The sequence below is a fragment of the Mirounga angustirostris genome, unplaced genomic scaffold, assembly GCF_029215605.1.
Source record: "Mirounga angustirostris isolate CCGP_5_RB_7025 unplaced genomic scaffold, mMirAng1.0.hap1 SCAF_15, whole genome shotgun sequence".
NCBI classification, from domain to species: Eukaryota; Metazoa; Chordata; class Mammalia; order Carnivora; family Phocidae; genus Mirounga; species Mirounga angustirostris.
Window position 1 is genome coordinate 59,731,875 of NW_026991723.1, and position 18,569 is coordinate 59,750,443.

An 18,569-nucleotide genomic window follows, 5' to 3' on the forward strand; every position below is an offset into this window, starting at 1 on the left:
TCCAGTAGGAAATGTAAAGTACCTAGTACAAGTATCTTATAGTTATCACTTCATACTCTTCATATAAAGAGTGAACAGTTACTGAATATTGTTTTTGTCCAGATAATTATTTAAGAAAAGGGCATTTATTTTTATCAACTCCAAGGAACACAGAATGGTATTCATATGCCTTTTGCCTCTTATCCTTTCCCTAGTCTTATTGAGATACTACTGGCCAGAAATAAGACTGGCTGAAACACAATTATTGAGCTCAATAATTGAGCCAAGTTTTGAAATTAAAGACTTCCTTAATTCAGATATTTTGTTTTGTATAATAGTGATTAGTTCTACTTTTGTTCAAAAACATCTCCACTCTTGAATCATCCAAATACACTTTTTATATTTATTTATCAAAAATTTGCTGATTGCCTTCTATATGCCAGGCAGTATTTCAAGTACTAAAGAAGTAAAGATGAGTAAGACATGGTCCCTGCCTTCGAGTAGCTCAGAGTATAAGGCAGACATTGGAAAGAACAGACTAAAAGTGATGTGATGGGGACAGCTGGGTGACTCAGTTGGTTGAGTCTCTGCCTTCCGCTCAGGTCATAGATCCCGGAGTCCTGGGATCAAGTCCCACATCGGGCTTCTTGCTTAGTGGGGAGTCTGCTTCTCCTTCTGCCTCTGCATGCAGCTCCCCCTGCTTGTGCGCTCTCTCTGACAAAATAAATAAAATCTTTAAAAAAAAAAAAAAAGTGGGCCACGCCTGGGTGGCTCAGTCAGTTAAGCGTCTGCCTTCGGCTCAGGTCATGATCCCAGGGTCCTGGGATCGAGTCCCGCATCGGGCTCCCTGCTCCGCGGGGAGCCTGCTTCTCCCTCTGCCTCTGTCTCTCTCTCTGTCTCTCATGAATAAATAAATAAAATCTTTAAAAAAATAATAATAAAATAAATAAATAAATAAATAAAGTGATGTGATAGAAGGTACACCAGGGTGGTGAAAATTCAGAAATATCAGAAGACTAAGCTTGGTGACTTGGAAGTAATAGATATCTAGAAAGTATAAAAAATTACACAGACCATAGGAGGGAGCCAAGAAGCTATGCCTATAATAACATGTCACCTGTCTCTGGAAATATCAGTGCCATAGGAGCTCATGATCCAGGCTAAGTGAGTTTTCCTGTAATCATATGGCTTGAAACATACACAAGGGTCAGTATTTTCTGAGCACTTGTTTGCTTGCCTTCCTGCTCTTACATTCAAAGACAGTGCATATTGAGGAAGGAAATATATAGCCATTCCTGGACTATTTCTCCTTTCTGATTTCATATCTCTTCCACTCATGGAGAGCCAGTTTTCTGTTGTATCATAATTTAATGCATTGCTTTAACCCTGAAAAGAATGATTCCCAGCATAATCCAGAATCTGACCACTTCTCATCATTTCTATCACTATCCCCCTAATATAAGCATAAGCGAGCATCTACTGCCTGGATTATTCTTTTTTTTTTTAAGATTTTATTTAGGGGCGCCTGGGTGGCTCAGTCAGTTAAGCGACTGCCTTCGGCGCAGGTCATGATCCTAGGGTCCTGGGATCAAGCCCCGCGTCAGGCTCCCTGCTCCGTGGAGAACCTGCTTCTTCCTCCCCCACACCCCCTGCTTCTGTTCTCTCTCTCCCTGTGTCTCTCTTTGTCAAATAAATAAATAAAATATTTTTTAAAAAAAGATTTTATTTATTGAGAGAGCATGAGAGAGAGAGAGGATGAGCAGGGCGGGGAGAGACCGAGGGAGAGGGAGAAGCAGACTCCTCACTGAGCAAGGAGCCCTACGCGGGACTCATTCCCAGGACCCCGGAATCATGACCTGAGCCGAAGGCAGCCACTCAACTGACTGAGCCACCCAGGCGCCCCTGCCTGGATTATTCTAATAGCTTCCTGAACTGGTACCCTGCTTCCTTTCCCCTTTATATTCAGTTTTCAGTAGCTGGCTAGAGTAATCCTATCTATCTATCTTTATTTATAAATAAATAAAGATTTTATTTTATTTTGGGGGGGGAGGGACAAAGGGAGAGAGAGAGAGAGAATCTTAAGCAGGCTCCATGCCCAGCACAGAGCCCGACCTGGGGCTCGGTCTCACAACCCTGAGATCATGACCTGAGCCAAAACCAAGAGTCGGATGCTTAACTGACTGAGCCACCCAGGGACCCCTAAAGATTTTATTTTGAGTTAATCTCTACACCCAATGTGGGGCTTGAATTTACAACCCCAAGGTCAAGAGTTGCATGCTCTCCACTGACTTGGCCAGCCCCAGAGTAATCCTTTTTAAACATAACTCAGATTATATCAGTCCTCTATCCCAAATCCTCAAATATGACTTTGCATCTCCCCCAGAGTAAAAGCTACAGTCCTTAGACTCACCAGCAAGGCCATATGTGATCTGGCTTTTTGACCACATCTCCTACAGTAATCCCTTGCTTACTCCACCTGGTCTCCTTGCTGTTCCTTAAAAGACCAAACATTTTCTTGCCTCTACCTGCTGTTCTGTCTGCTGGGTATCGGAGTATCCACAATGATTCATCTCCTTCATGCCTTTACTCATGTATGTCTCCTTTTTAGAGAGGGCTTCCCTGACCACCGTAATTAAAACAGCACCTCCAACATTCCCTGCCCTTCTTCCCTGCTTCGTTTTCCTCCATAACAGTTATATTGGACAATCTGTATTTTTCTGTCTCCCCTAATTAGAATGTAAGCTCCATGTCTGTTTTCAGACATGTTCGATGCTGTATCTCCAGCTTCTAGTGGAGTACCTCACCTGTAGGATTAATAAGCAAATTAGTGAATTAGGGGCAACAGACCCCACTTACCTACCATCCAGTCATGCTTGTGAAAGTTGTCAGATCCTGCACATTGATATACAGGCTTGGAAATTCTCAGCTTGACTCATTAAGAGGTAGGCATCTCTCAATCATATTTAAAATCAAGTTTTAACAGGTTTTCCAAAACCTGTAATACCTATAGTATGCATAAAATAAAATGAAATATCCAAGGCAAAGGAAATCCTTTTTCTTGTTCCCCCCCCCCGACTACCTCAAATAGCCAGTTCTACTTCTTTAGTATTTTCTTTAGTGATTTTCTTTAATATCTCCATTTTAAACCAGTATTATAGGTATTGATGCAGTCCTGTGTTTTTGGTTTGTCAACCATTGGCTTTCATATGGAAAAATCTATAACTTTGTGATGGAAGATACTGTATCATCTTTTTCAGTACCTTAAAAAGACAAATTTGAGGAAAGGAAAAATAAAGCTAACATTCTGATAACCTTTTACAATTCAAATAATCATAAACTAATTTTCCTGCTGAACTTAATTGAAGTCAACATAACAAGTGTATCATTGTAATAGATTGATAAATATGTTCACATAAATATGTAGTCTGCTGACACCTAAACATCACAACTTTTTTTTTTTTTTAAAGATTTTATTTATTTATTTGAGACAGAATGAGAGAGAGAGAGCACATGAGAGGGGGGAGGGTCAGAGGGAGAAGCAGGCTCCCCGCTGAGCAGGGAGCCCGATGCAGGACTCAATCCAGGGACTCCAGGATCACGACCCGAGCTGAAGGCAGTCGCTTAACCAACTGAGCCACCCAGGCGCCCTAAACATCACAACTTTTGAGAGTAAAGAAAAGAAAGTATGACTTGGGTTAGAATATTTCTTTCACTTTTTAGAATAAAGAAAAGAAGATATGACTTGGGCTAGAATACTTTATTTCTCTTGCTTTTTACCACATTTTCATGTCGTTTAAACACAATATTAGAGCCAGGGTCATGACTAGGATTGATTGATTTGCTTAATAAAAAATAAGTTGAATAGGCTTATAAAATGCTTATTTACCTGAGAGACCAGAATACCCCCCAAGGAAGTTAAGTAGATTCTGTGCTTGGAGGTCTCTTATCCTCTTGATTGGTATATGCAAAACTCATGATAATGTTAGTGAAAATTCATATGTGTTCGTTGTTCAGGGAGTAAATCCCAGAATTAGTCATTAATAATTCATTGGAACTGTTGCCAAACCACCTAATAAATGAATATCTGAAACTTTTCATGGTGTTTTTTATATATATATATATATTTATATATATGTAAATAAAAGCTTATGGAAATAATCTTGGAGGGTAGACAGTTTTAACTGAAGGTATGTAATTTAGCATGAGAATTTGAAGGAGAAACCAGTCCTTATTTTGAAATTGTAGTAAATGGTATTCTTTCTAGTCATCTGTGACTAACCTGACAGTTTCCCCCAGTCTCCTCAACTCTCCCTGTAGCACTAGTCACTTTCAGTAGACCTAGCAGATTGAGAGCAGGTTTACATTTTCTTTATTGAAGTTATAAGAATAAGTTTGTAGAGGATAGAAACAGTTCCCTTTCTCCAGACACGTAACTTCCACCAAAAGAGGGGAAGGATTATCCCCTATTTACCAAAATTAACAGCCCTAAAAATTAAAGGGATAAATAATCTTTAGATTTTCATTGAGAATGTTATGGGACTTAGGTATGAACTTTTGAGTGCAGTCACATTGGGAGACCTGAGTCTTTGAGAAATACAGCAGCAGACCACTGGGAATTTTGTTAAATTTCAAACTCATTATACCCCTCACCTTTTCTTTTCTTTTCCTTTCTTTTCTTTTTAATTTTCAGTCCAAGTATAAAAGCCCATGTAGACTTGGACTTGAATTTGACTGTTAGATCCAATAATAAGGGCAAATTCTTTTTTTTTTTTTTAAGATTTTATTTATTTATTTGACAGACACAGAGAGACAGCGAAAGAGGGGGAACACAAGCAAGGGGAGTGGGAGAGGGAGAAGCAGGCTTCCCGCTGAGCAGGAAGCCCAATGCGGGGCTCGATCCCAGGACCCTGGGATCATGACCTGAGCCCAAGGCAGACGCTTAACTACTGAGCCACCCAGCCGTCCCAATAAGGGCAAATTTGGGGACATAGTTATCTAAGCTATGAGTTTGGGGAGTGACATTAAGGAAATCAGATTCTCATTAATACCTGGAAGGCTAAAAATTTTATTTACTAAGCGGGTCAACTCCCCTGGACTTTATAAATCTCATAGTTTTCTTTTTCTTTTTTTTTAAGGTTTTATTTATTTGAGAGGGAGAGCGCACATGAGTTGGGGGTGGGTGGGGAGAGGAAGAAGCAGCCTCCCCTCTGAGCATGGAACCTGACACGGAGCTAAATACCAGGACCCCAAGATTACAACCTGAGTCAAAGTCAGACGCTTAACCAACTCAAGTCACCCAGGTGCCCCTCATATGTTTTCTGTCTGAGTTCTAATAATCTCCCTCAAATTGTCCATAGTGAAGGAAAATACAGCAACAGAGAATGATTTTAAACCTGTGAAAGTATTCAGACTTAATTATGGACATCTATCCTTGCCAGTTTACTCATCTTAAAGCCAACACTGTTTTCTTCAATTATATACTAATTAAATTACTTAGGTATTCCATTTAAGAGGTACACACATTTCCTCTTGAAAATTTACAGATGTCTATAGAATGATTCTATTTCAGTAAAAACAAAATGAGGGGTGCCTGGCTGGCTCAGTTGTGGAGCACGTGACTCTTGACCTCAGGGCCATGAGTTTGAGCCCCATGTTGAGTGTAGAGATTATTTAAAAAAAAAAAAAAAAAATTTTTTTAAATGAGCTCTATTATAATCTATTTTTGTGCTTGTGTGTATATATATATTATCTTTATGATAATATAAATATAATATATATAAAGATATATATATATATCTTTATGAACAAAAATAAATGGGATAGAGGAATGCATACCAAGCTAGTAGGCTGCTAACATTGGATTTCCTCAGCTGACTGATAATAGATTGGTAGAGGGCTAGGAGACATGATTAGCTTTGCCTTTGTCTTTTTATTGTATTGTTTCCTTTGTTTACAAACAGAACGATTATGATTTCTACAAGATTTCAGTTCAGTAACAAGTGTGATTTTGCCATGTTGTACAGCCTTCTAATGATTATTGCTTTAATAAAATGCTATTTAAGAATTTCAGGAACTCAAGAAAATTCTGTAATAAAATATTATGAGCTAATTGAACTTTCAGTTATATAATGTTAAAATAATTCTCTCTGTAGTCATAGATACTAAAGGAAAGTTACACACCCTAAGAACACTAATCATTGTATTGGGGGAGTTTCAGATATATAAGAAGACAAGACTCAACTTTTAAATTAATTACCTCATGAAGTGTTATTCTAAATTTTTATTATTTTTTCCTTAGCCAGTGATCTTTTACACAGGAATCAATAATGAAGTAAACTGTAGTGTCTCACTTCTAAACCCTTCTTTCTTACCCACCTCATCAACCCCAGCACCTACCACTACTTCACCTGTTGGAGGGATGCTTATACATAACCTTTACCTTGATACATTTATAAGAATCTGGGACAACAGGAATGGTCTTTTAATGAAGTAGATAACAATTTTCAGTGGGATAAACCATCTGTACTTTGCAGATCTTTATAATTAAAACTCCTTCTCTGTTCCTCACAAACCAGACCTCTGAGAAAACTATATTTTTCTGTGAAGTTTGTCAGAGACCTATACAGTCCTTGGCAGATACCACCTCCGTTCCTAATACTAGCCTAATACTAATACTAGTCTCTCTTTTTAAAAAAAAAATTTTTTTTTTGTTGGGCTCATAGAAGGCATATATGAAGAACAGGTAGATTAAAAAAGGAATCAAAGATGACCCCAAATGAAATAAATTCATTATAAGAAATAGGAGGAAAATTGAGAAAATCACAGTTCATTTTCATGTTGTGAATAGAGAAGTGACCCAAAACAAAATGAACAAAAATTCTGATTAAGAGAGCATGCACCCAGTAGGAGAGAGAAAAAAGTCCCACATCTAGACATATGCTAGTGAACTGTCTGAATGTCAAACAAATGAAAATCACACAAACATCCAGACAGGAAAAAAAAAAAACCACATTACATGTACACACACACACACACACACACACAACATCAAGCTTGCATCAAACTTCTCCTGTGCAATACTAAATGCCAGAAGGCAGTAGAGAAATCCCTAGAGGGTAGAACATCCTGAGAAAAATAGATGACATGGCCAAGCTGTTGTTCATTTGTGAATTTATTGGAAAAGTCAGAATAAAATTAGCAGCAATGAACACTGAAACCAGGAAGGTGTAAGGTGCGTGTATGAATACTTCCTATTGATCTGTTTTTAAACTTAATTTTAGGAAAAATTCTTTAAAAAATGTAATTTGAAAACTATAAGGTGAATCATAGATAATTCCAGTAAAATGAAGTTTGTTTTAATTACAAGAAGAAAAATAAGCCATATAAATTTTAGATTACTAAATAAAAATGAGGCAAAAGAAACAATATAACAAGTGATAGGAAAAAATGAAAACAGCAAGAATGCATAAAAAAATACAAGTATGAGGATAAAAATAGAACCAGACCTATCAGTTATCACAATAAATAAATGGATTAAATGGTCTTACTAGAAAACAAAGACACCAATTTCAGAAACCATGAAGGAAAAGGGAGAATAGATTTAACTTTAAAAAAATGTCCATCCAAAGAGACCATTAATAAAATTAAATGACAGACCACAACTTGGGAAAGATTTTTATAAAATGCATGATTTCTATAATATAGAAAAATCTCTTACAAATTAATAGGAAGAAAGAAAAATGTCTCCATAATAGTAATAATGTTAGAGAAGTTGTGCTGGATACAGAAGTACATTTGGATAACCTTTCTGGAATTCAGTGATGGATGTTTGCAAAGATATATCTACAAGAATGTTCATCTCAGAATTGTTTACAATAATGAGAATTAGAAGCAACTCGAAAATTTAACATTCTAGCTCATTTAAGTAACTTACAGTACATCCCATGTAATGGAATGCTCTTCAGCTATTTAAGAAATGATGTAAAAATAGGGGCGCCTGGGTGGCTCATTTCGTTAAGCAGCTGCCTTCGGCTCAGGTCATGATCCCAGGGTCCTGGGATCGAGTCCTACTGAGCAGGGAGCCTGCTTCTCCCTCTCCCTCTGCCTGCCTCTCTGCCTACTTGTACTTTCTCTCTCTAATAAATAAATAAAAATCTTTAAAAAAAAAATTAAAAAAAAAAAAGAAAGAAATGATGTAAAAATAAATAAATAAATAATGGTATAACGGGCGCCTGGGTGATGCAGTTGGTTAAGCATCAGACTCTTGATTTTGGCTCAGGTCATGATCTCAGGGTCATTATATCGCGCCCCACATCCAGCTCCACACTCGGCACAGAGTCTGCTTGAGACTCTCTCTCCTTCTGCCCCCCAAAATAAATAATAAAATCTTTTTTAAAAATTTCAAATATAAAAATGAATATTGGAATATAAAGTTACCAGTACATTAAGTGAAAAGCATAAATTACAAAACAGTATATGAAATATAATCCTGTTTCCATACAAATAAACATTTATATATGTATATAGATTTGCATGGAAAATAATTTGGAATGAAGGATTCCAAAATGTTTACTATGGTTATGTCAAGAATTATAGAAGAATTTTTTTATTTCTATTCTATATATATATAAAGATTTTTATTTATTTATTTTAGAGAAAGAGAGTGAGAGAGCATGGTGGGGAGGGGTCGAGGGAGAGGGAGTTCCAAGCAGATTCTACCCTGAGCGGAGTGGGCTCAAGGGCTTAGTCTCTTGACCCTGAGATCACGACCTGAGCCAAAACCAAGAGTTGGACGCTCAACCAACTGTGCCACCCAGGTACCCCACTATTCTTTATATTTTTATAGTGAATATATATTCATTTTATAATTTTTTACCTTGATATGTAATGTACAGTACTCTATTACTGCCTAAAACATTTTAGGAATAATATCGTCAGTAACCAATCTAGCCTATGTTCAGTCTTTTTCTTTTTTTTTTTAAGATTATATTTTTAAGTAATCTCCACACCCAACATGGGGCTCAAATTTATAATCCTGAAATCAAGAGTCACATACTCTACTGACAGCCAGCCAGACATCCCATTCTTCTTTTTTTAATAGTAAAATTGACTTTCTTTTCTTTTGGTGTTCAGTTATATGAATATGTATGGATTCATGTAAACTCCACCACAATCAGGATACAGGATAGTTTCATCACCCTCAAAAAATTCCCTCTTGCTATCTCTGTATAGTCACACCCTCCCCTCATCCATTACTTCTGGCCATTAATTTGTTCTCCATTACTATAGTTTTGTTTTTTCAAGAGTGTCATGTAAATGGAGTCATAGGATTATAAAGTTTTGAGACTAGCTTCTTTCACTTACATGGTATCTTGGAGATTCATCTGAGTTGTTCCATGTGTCGATAGTTTATTTCCTTCGTAGTATTCCATTGTATGGATGTATTATAGTTTGTTTATCCATTTATCCATTGAGGAACATTTGGGTTGTTTATAGTTTCTGACTATTACAAATAAGGGTGCTATGGATATTTGTTTATAGTCTTTTGTGTGAACATAGTTTTCATTCCTTTGGGGTAAATTTCCAGGTTGGAGATTGCTGGTCCTATGTATGTTTAACTTTCCAAGAAACTGCCATATTGTTTTCCAGAGTGGCTGAACCATTTTGTATTCCTACTAGCAAAGTGAGAAGTCCAATTGCTCTGTATCCTCATCAGCCTTTGATATTGTCAGTATTTTTTATTTTAGCCATTCTAATAGTTGTGTAGTATCTGTCTTGTTTTAGTTTGCATTTGCCTAATGGCTAAAAACGTTGAATATCCTTTCATGTGCTTATTTGCTATCGTTTTATCCTTTGTGGTGAAGTGTCCAGATCCTTTCCTAGTTTTTAGTTATTGTGTTTATTTTCTGATTGTGTTTTGAGAGTTTTTTCTATATTTTGGATAAGGAGTTTTTTAGATATGTGATGTCCATACATTTTCTCCCAATCTGTAGCTTATCTTTTTATTCTCTTGATAGTCTTTGGCAGAGCAGTAGTTTTTAAATTTGGTGAAATCCAGTTTATCAGTGTTTTTTCTTTTATGGATTGTGCTTTTGATGTACTTTCTAAGAACTCTATCCAACTGCAGTTAACAAGGATTTCTCCTGTATATTATCCCAAAATGTTTATTGTTTTATGTTTTATATTCAGATCTGTGATCCATTTTGAGTTCATCTTTGTATAAAGTGTGAGGTTGGTTCATTTTCTTTACACATGGATGATCAGTTGTTCATCACCATTTGTTGAAAAGACTATCCTTTTTGCAGTGAGTTGCTTTTACCTCTTTGTCAAAGATTAAATGGCCACATCTGTGGATTCATTTCTGGAGTCTGTTCTGTTGCATTGATTTAAGTATCTGTTCACCTCATCAATATCACACTGTCTTATAATATTATGGCTTTGTAGTAAGTATTAAAATCAGATAGTGTGATTTCTTAAACTTTGTTATTATTTTATAAAATGACTTTAGCTATTCTAGTTCCTTTCTTTTTCCATCTAAGTTTTAGAATAAGTCGCATGTACCTACAAAAAAACCTTGATGGGACTTCAATTGGTATTGTGTTCAGTCTGTTGATCACTATGGAGAGAATTGACTCTAATATTTTGAGTCTTCAATCCATGAACATAGTATGTGTCTCCATTTACTTAGATCTTTAGTTTTTCTTACCAGAGTTTTGTAATCAGTGTATACATTCTCTACATACTTAGATTTATACCTAAGTACTTCATTTTTATTGGAACTGTGGCAAATGGTATTGCTTTTTTAAATTTTGTTTTTCAATTGTTTTTTGTATATAAAAGAAAGTTTGGAATAAAATATTCTGAAATGTTTGCAATAGTTATTTCAGGTGGTAGTATTATAGGTGACTTTTATTTTTTGTTTATTTGTATTTTCTGTCTTTATAATGAATATACATTACTTTTGTAATATTTAATGTTATTCTTTTAAAAAAAAAAAAAAGGACAAGTTTTTAGACTGAAGTTACTATAGTATCAGCACAACTTTGGACCTAAAGGTGATTACTTGTATCCCTGACATATCCTGGATAAGATTCTTGGGAGAGGATGAAAAGGAAATTTCCCCAGGAGAATCCCATGAGAATTAGAGAAGTAGAACTGGATATCAGGGAATAATTATAAATAAAAGGAGCTTAATGTAGTTGGTTAAGATGAATCAGGATAACTTTCAGTAGTTTTAAATGATTTGTTCTACTACATATTTGTTACTTATGATGGACTTTGTATAATTGGTTTATAAATAAAAGTTCTCAACTCCCATTTTAAAATTATTTTACTTATACTTTATCTCTTCTGAATCTAGTTTAGAACTTCTGGTACCTGCTAGTGGGCTTAGGGAAGCAGTGTGGTATAGAAGGTATGAGAACTAGTTCACAGTTATCTCAGAATGTCAGCACCAATACCAAAGAGACAATGAAATCAGCTGGAGTTTTAATTGTTGTTCAGAAGATGTTTGGGATTTTTTTAGAAACAGTGTGCCAAAAGCTATAAAAAGAGAGAATTAAGACGCTAGAGAGCAGGAAATAAGACTTCTTCACTTGTGTACATGGATTATGTATTCACTGCTAAAATGGCTAGATAGATTCCCCAAATTATAGGGCTCTATCCCTCCAAGTTTTTCTTTCCTGATAGTCACTTTCTCAGCCTATATGTGGTAGCTGTCTAGCTGTTACAAGAAGGGCAAGAGAGAACGGCTAGTAAGGACACTGAGATTGTTGTTATTATTTAAACCTTGTGGTAAAAAGGAAGTAAGCTTGAGTAAACTGAAGAAAGATAATGAACTTTGAGAGTGGCATGGGATACTTTTGTTTTTCACCAGTGATCAAGATATTTTGGTTTTTTTATTTCAAAATTTAACTATTATATCTGAAATCAGATTTATCTGATCACATATTCTTTGCTGTGTATTTTTGAACAACTAAGCATTACTGAATGAGTGCGCCTCAGTTAAATGCAAAAATAGGTACATTGCACATGGTACAGTAGTTGCTAATCAATGTTTCTGAATTCTTTTCTTTCTACAAAGAAGGTAGCTATAAGCAGCTATATCCTGACAAAATCTGTATTTTTCATTTGTCCTTTTCTTTTGGATCTTTTTTTCTCACTGTCATTATCTATATCAACAGCTCACTTAAATGGTGAATTTTTGCATTCTCTTAAGTTTGGTCACATCTGAGAGTTGACTGTTTTGCAATAGATTTCCCTTATTTCAGCCACCTCATTGATGCCATTTCCCCATGATCAGTTTTTGCATCAGAAGAATGGAGAGTGCCAAATTGTCGTCGTCATAACAGTAATTAATACAGTTGAGTGTTTGCTACGTAGCAGGCATTGTTCTAAGGACTTCATACTTAACCAACTCTTTAACCATCATAACAGCCCTTTGAAGAGGTACTGTTATCCCCATTTTATTAGTGAGAAAAGAGACCTAGAGATGTATAACTTGCCCAAGATAGTAAATAGTGGAGTCAGGATTTGAATCCAGCCATTTTGGCTCTAGAGTCACTGATTTTAGCCGCTACGTTATCGTGCTTCATTTTACTGGCTATCGTATTGTTTACCTTTAGCTAACAACCAGCAGGCATACTACAACCATTATCAACTATTTGTAAAATTAACTTACGTTACAGTAGTCCAGAATCACAATCAAGATATCTCCAGAAAGATTTGTGATTCTCTGATGTGAAAAAAAAATTTTAATGGAAATATGGGTGCTTGAGGTAACCCAGTGTATTGTCTTATGATTTGTTTTATTTTTTAGCTGATTATTTTGATATAATTTCCTATAAATAAGAACTGTTATATTTTCCAGTAAAACTGAAATGTAATCTATTATGGACGAACGTTATGCCCTCATAACCGCACTTAAGTTGGAGAATATCAAAGAGAAGTATCTTTGAGCAAAAAATTAGGCTTGTCAGTTTCCCTGATTACAGAAGATTAAGAGTATAGGGATTGATTAAAATTTGACCTTGGATGGAAAGATGATTTTATGAATTCTGGTTCATATTGTCAGCTTAGAGATAGAGACCAATGCATGGCTTTCCGTACCAATAGGTGAAAAAAAATTTATGTAGATTCTCCACACACTGCCACATATATCTGTTATATGTTTACAGCTCCTCTTTATTATGAATGACAAATTCTTACACAATAGAACTCGAACAAGACTATTAAAACAGTAACTTGTCTTGAATTTCAATTGAAGATTTCTGTAATTTCAGACCTTAGAGTGGTCTTTATGGAATTTCGATTGAAGGCTGTGTCCAAGATGTTCTCTTCAAAATACTCCTTAAAGGAGAAATTTTATTTCACATTTATTCAGAGTATATGTATAATAAGATATGTAAGTATTTTGTGTGTCCGAGTAGTGTGTATACATCATGACTGCTAAAGTATCTGGAAAATCAAATGACTTGATATAATTATTTGAGGAGCCTGCTGATGAGGTTTCAGAGTAGGGACATTCTTTTTAATGAAGGCACCTTCTAAAAATGACATTAATGTGCATATGGAAAAGTCAAGATGGTGGTTGAGTCCAGAGCCTAGAATGCTTTTCCCCTATCTTTTCATCCAACAAATTTTAGACTGAATTTTCTCTTTCTTTTCTTTTATTGATGTTATTCACCATCAGTGAATATTGCTTGTTTTATTAAATCTTTTGTTTTGCTGCAGTGACTTGAGGGGGCCAGCTCCTAACAACAGAGGCTTTGACAAAGCACCAGAGGATTCTGTTAAAAAGTTGTGTTTCGTAATTGTAGTTGTCGTGTCAGAGCCTAACTGACTTGGAGCTGAAGGATTTTTGTGAGATGAGTAGCTGTGCCAGCAGGGACCCAAGTCTCCTGGGCTGGCCGCGCTCTCATTAAGATTTGCCGCTAGCAGTGGCGGTGTTCAGCATGTATGTGACGTGCATTCTGTTATTGTATGCTTGGCTTGTCAGCCTGCAGCTTGCTGACACTCACTTATGTCACTCTTTATTCAGAGAGGAAGAAGCTTTTGATAATTTGACAAGACAAGCTCTTAAACGATCTAGGTCATGGCCTTCACTGTCTGTGATTGTGAACATATTTCCTGAAAGCCCTGTCACTCATCACAGCTACATTTTCTCCCGGGGAGCCACAGGCCTGTCCTGGTCTCCTGTCAGCTCATACATTTTGGTTATTCATATACCAAATACAGTACTGGGGGTTTTTTTCTTCCCTTTTGCAAATGCTAGCATGTTAGTAAGGCTAATCCTTTCTCCTGTGCTGTGTTCCCAGCAGGGCTGCGTTCAAGGGCTCTCTCTAGTACAAGGCAGACAACTGGCCAAGGGGAGCTGAGGAGGAGGAAAGGCCGCTTAGTGCTGTTTTTGTGTTTGTTCATTGTTGTGGAAATATGAGAACTGGTGGCAAGGGCCTTGTCTATTGAGCACTTGAGTCTTGGTCTGCTGTCAGGGGCTGTTTAAGATTGAGTGTTTTATTTTCTTTGATGTTCACATTTGAGAATAGGGAAGTGGGAATTAAACAACAGATGCACTAAGCCGTTGTTCTCGTAAAACAGTAATTAGCACCTGATAAAATTCAGTATGGGTTGAAATGCACAGTATAAACTCAATTCATCTGGTGTGGCAAACTGTGTTGATTCATCTTTGAATTTTATGAATAATAACACTCAGTTATTCATGTATGGTTTATTATACAAAATACAATAGAGGGGAAAGCTAGTTGGGTGAAAGTTGGCAAACAGTGTAGCACATTGCTAAAACAGATGTACAGGTACACTTTGTGTGTTTTCAGTTGTGAGACTTGAGGAGGCTCTTTGGGTTGCTGTCCATCTAAGTGCCAGTAAGGTGAGATCACCAGGACAACCAATAAATACAGTTATATTTTAATAGTTTGTTACATTTTCATCTTAGAGGAGGTCCACAGCAGGCTAGTCATTCATTTCATATACTTTAAATTTTTTTCAAAAGTGCCCACTGCAGTAGTAAGCCTCTTGCTTTAGAAATTACTGTATTCTGTCTAAATTTTCTATGCAGTAGATGCATAAATATGGATACTATGACATTCTGTTTGATAAAAAGAAAAATATGTGCAGTGACTAAGGAATGGTGAGAAGTAGAAGCCACAACAAGCAAAAAAATATTAACACTTAAGTTTATTAATAATAATCCTAAGTATTATATGCCATATACTTAGAATTAAAGTTGTGTGCTTTCTATTGGCACCTGTTTTGAGGTGAAAAAATTTCTTCATTTTAACCTTAACAGACATATATTAGTTAGAAAATAGTAAAGTGAAACTATGCATGGGAATGTTGAGTAAAAGTACTTGTATGAGATAAGATAGGATTTTTTAAAAATTCTGATACTATTGTCTAACAAGAGAAAAGTTTCATGTCTCTCCCTATTAATTTTCTTATCAGGCATCATCTTCATGTACAGAGCAATCAGATGATTGTTCAAAAACCAAGTAATTCTTTCTTTTATTACTAAATTGCTGCAACACAAGAAAAGGTCACATGGTAGAGTGGCATTCTGCCAGGGTATGACAACTCAGTGATTGCGATTTTTCAACCGTATTATTCTGAGGACATTGTGGTAATCAAGAACTATCCATAACTAATGTATAAATAACTGCTTGCTTATCTCTACAGTAATCCAACTCAAATTATATATACATAGCAAAAAGCTTATGATAGAAGGTAGGAAATGAATATTTAAAGGTATATTGTACATTAGATCTTCGTGTGTAAATATGTTTATTAAAACAAATATGTATATGCTTTATTGAGAACCTTTGTAACCTACAAGTCTGTGGCTGTTATTTGGTACCTAACGTAATCTTTGCCTTCTGAAGCTACTTTTTACTTCTTAAAAATAGTTTCTTTTTGATCAGTGTTGTTCATCCAGAAATCACTGTATACAAGTGGCTTTTTTTAGTCAGACACTTTAGTTTGCATGAATATGACATTTAAATTGGAAAGCTGACCACTAAAAATAGTCTTAATTTACACACCTTTCTTTAGAAAATGACATAGGATAGGTAAGCTTAAAATACATAATGGATAAAATTTTCTGCATAGTTAGAACTATCTACTCTTTTTTTGTCTAATCAGTTATGATGATATAACCAGTAGAGGTTTTGCCATTCAAAAATTATTTTCTGAATTATTACCATACCCATAATATCTTTAGAGTGTATGAATTATATTTGTTAGTTTTATCATCACTACCCTGAAAAATAAATGAAAGAGGAATGACAAATCAGGTAAAGAATTGTTTCAAAGTGTACGTGAAAGATAATAAAGGTTTAAAAAAGACTCAACTCATTCAAATTTTAGGCATGCATATGTGTGTGTATATATATATAACATGTATATGTGTATACACACATTTTTAAACAAAAGCTGTACATTCACATTTACTTTAAGAACTGCCATTTACTTAGCTTGGTTTAATATATTTTAATTATTGCTATAATATAATTATAAAAAAGACTTTTTGACATCAACTGTTCTTTTTCTCAGAAGATGGCAGACCAGTAAAACATAAGAACTTGATTAGAAAGTGTTTCCCTAACAGAGTCCTAATTTAAGTATAAGGGAAGAAGATTTATATTTGTATCCATAAGGAAATATCTCGTTTTTTTGTCGTTGCTGCTGCTGTTTGTTGCTTGTGTTTGTTTGTTACCTATTCGAGCTTCAATAAATCCACCTTTTACAAAGTTATTGAGGTTTTATTGTTTTTTTAAGTTATTTGCCTATAAATGTACAGATAAGACAACTTTTAAGGGAAAAGACAGGAACTTCAGATTCTTGGGGTTGTTTTTGTTTTGTTTTGTTTTGTTTTAATTCTCTTTTTACTCTATTACGCAGAGTATTGAAGGTTAGCAGCAAGTGACTAAAGGATGGCAACAGACATCAGAAATATATAACCACAGTGAAGTCTTCTTTAAAGCAGTTGCTATTAAATTGGGTTTTTTTTTTTTTATCATACTACCAAGGTTCAAAATGTTCTTCTAAAAGGTGTACTTAGTGAGTCTTATTGATTTTGACCACTGCTGTTCATTTATCAGTTTAACTGAGTTATGGCTCTTAATCACATCTTAGTGCCCCAAAATTTCTAACCTGAAAAGAAAAAAAGAGAGAGAAAACTTTGTTACTGGCTTTCTGACAATGGCAGGGAGTGTGTTAAACCAGTGTAAAATTCAATTAAACTGTCTAGCCAGGTTTTTGAAGCTGAAATGCAGACCCTTTCTGTTAAGCTTCTTATTTTCCTGTGACCGACACCGGTGGATGCTGGGTTATGCCAAAACCAACAGGCTGTAAAGTACCTTGTTTCATGCTCCCAGCTGATCAATATTTTTATTTTCCAGGCTTGCCCAGAAATCTGGAGGCAGTATCACCTAACGGTGAGTAGAAACACCTTTTTTATTTTCCCCAAGACCTAGCCTATTTATCCTTCTCTGAACTGCTGACCATAAAATATAGACAAGCATCTTCTACTGGAAGATAATAAACATCTGAAGAGTTTTTGCACTGAGAAAGCAATAATACACTTTTTTTCTTCTCCCCTGCCCACCAGTCTATTCTCTATCTTCCTGTTCTGAAAAGATTTTGATTGTTTTTTTATTACTCACATCATTTAATGATTACATCATGGTATCTCAGTCTTCCTAGACTACATTCATTAAATTAAAGGGGAAAAGTATGCCAGGAGCCATAAAAGAATAATAGCAATCCAGTGTCTTTAAAGTGTTGTATTATCTACAGTCCATAAGCATATAGTCCATAATCTCTTCCTTAATCATTCTTCTGGCTTTATTGAAATTTTTGCACATATTTTTTAATGAAACTAAGAAAAGCTCAGTGTATCTTTCATAGAGAACAATTCAAATGTCATATCCTTAAGCTCCTCTTGACTTACTCAAAGTGTATAAACATCTGCTTAATACCATTCAAGTTATTCAATTATCTGGTTTCCTTTTATTGTGAATTTAGGCTAAGTAGAAGTGGAAAACATAATTTACTATGGAATCATTTGGCTAGTGCTCAATATTATGAAGTTATTTGATTTTTAATATTCAGCTTAAATAATTTCAATAATTCACAATAGCCCTAGTAGTCATTTTTTAATATACTAAATGTGCTACACTGAGCAAGACACAATAATAAAAATTACTTACAGTTATACAGTTATAACAATGTTATAAAAGCTGTTCCTTAAGGTTAACACCAAAAAGGTTTTGGTTATAGGAAGACAGGTAGAAAAATAGAAAGGACAAAGTTTTACAAAAACATGTACTCTTATTGCTCTCCTCTTGTAGAAATAAAAAGTAAACCAAGTGACTCAAACTACCAATATATCCATCACAGGCCCAAGACGCAAGGAATAATATATGTTTTCATGAGGAATATGTTTTCATATTGTTATCACTGTTTAATTTATGTAAAGATTCTCAGTAGAAAGCTATAATTCCTCAACTATCCTTCAGTCCCAAATTGGGTTTTATTAAAATATTTAGTGTTATACCAAAATAAACACACACACACCC

General features: G+C 35.3%; 1 protein-coding gene across 7 annotated transcripts in view; it reads left to right on the forward strand.

Annotated features, from left to right (window-relative positions):
- Positions 1-18,569, forward strand: part of ZCCHC7 (zinc finger CCHC-type containing 7) — a 248,229-nt gene that overhangs the window by 200,857 nt on the left and 28,803 nt on the right. For all 7 annotated transcript variants that reach the window (XM_045882701.2, XM_045882700.2, XM_054509308.2 and 4 more), the window contains one exon: positions 17,391-17,426. In XM_045882701.2, the coding sequence (XP_045738657.1) occupies positions 17,391-17,426 (36 nt within the window). The remainder of the gene's footprint in view (positions 1-17,390; positions 17,427-18,569) is intronic.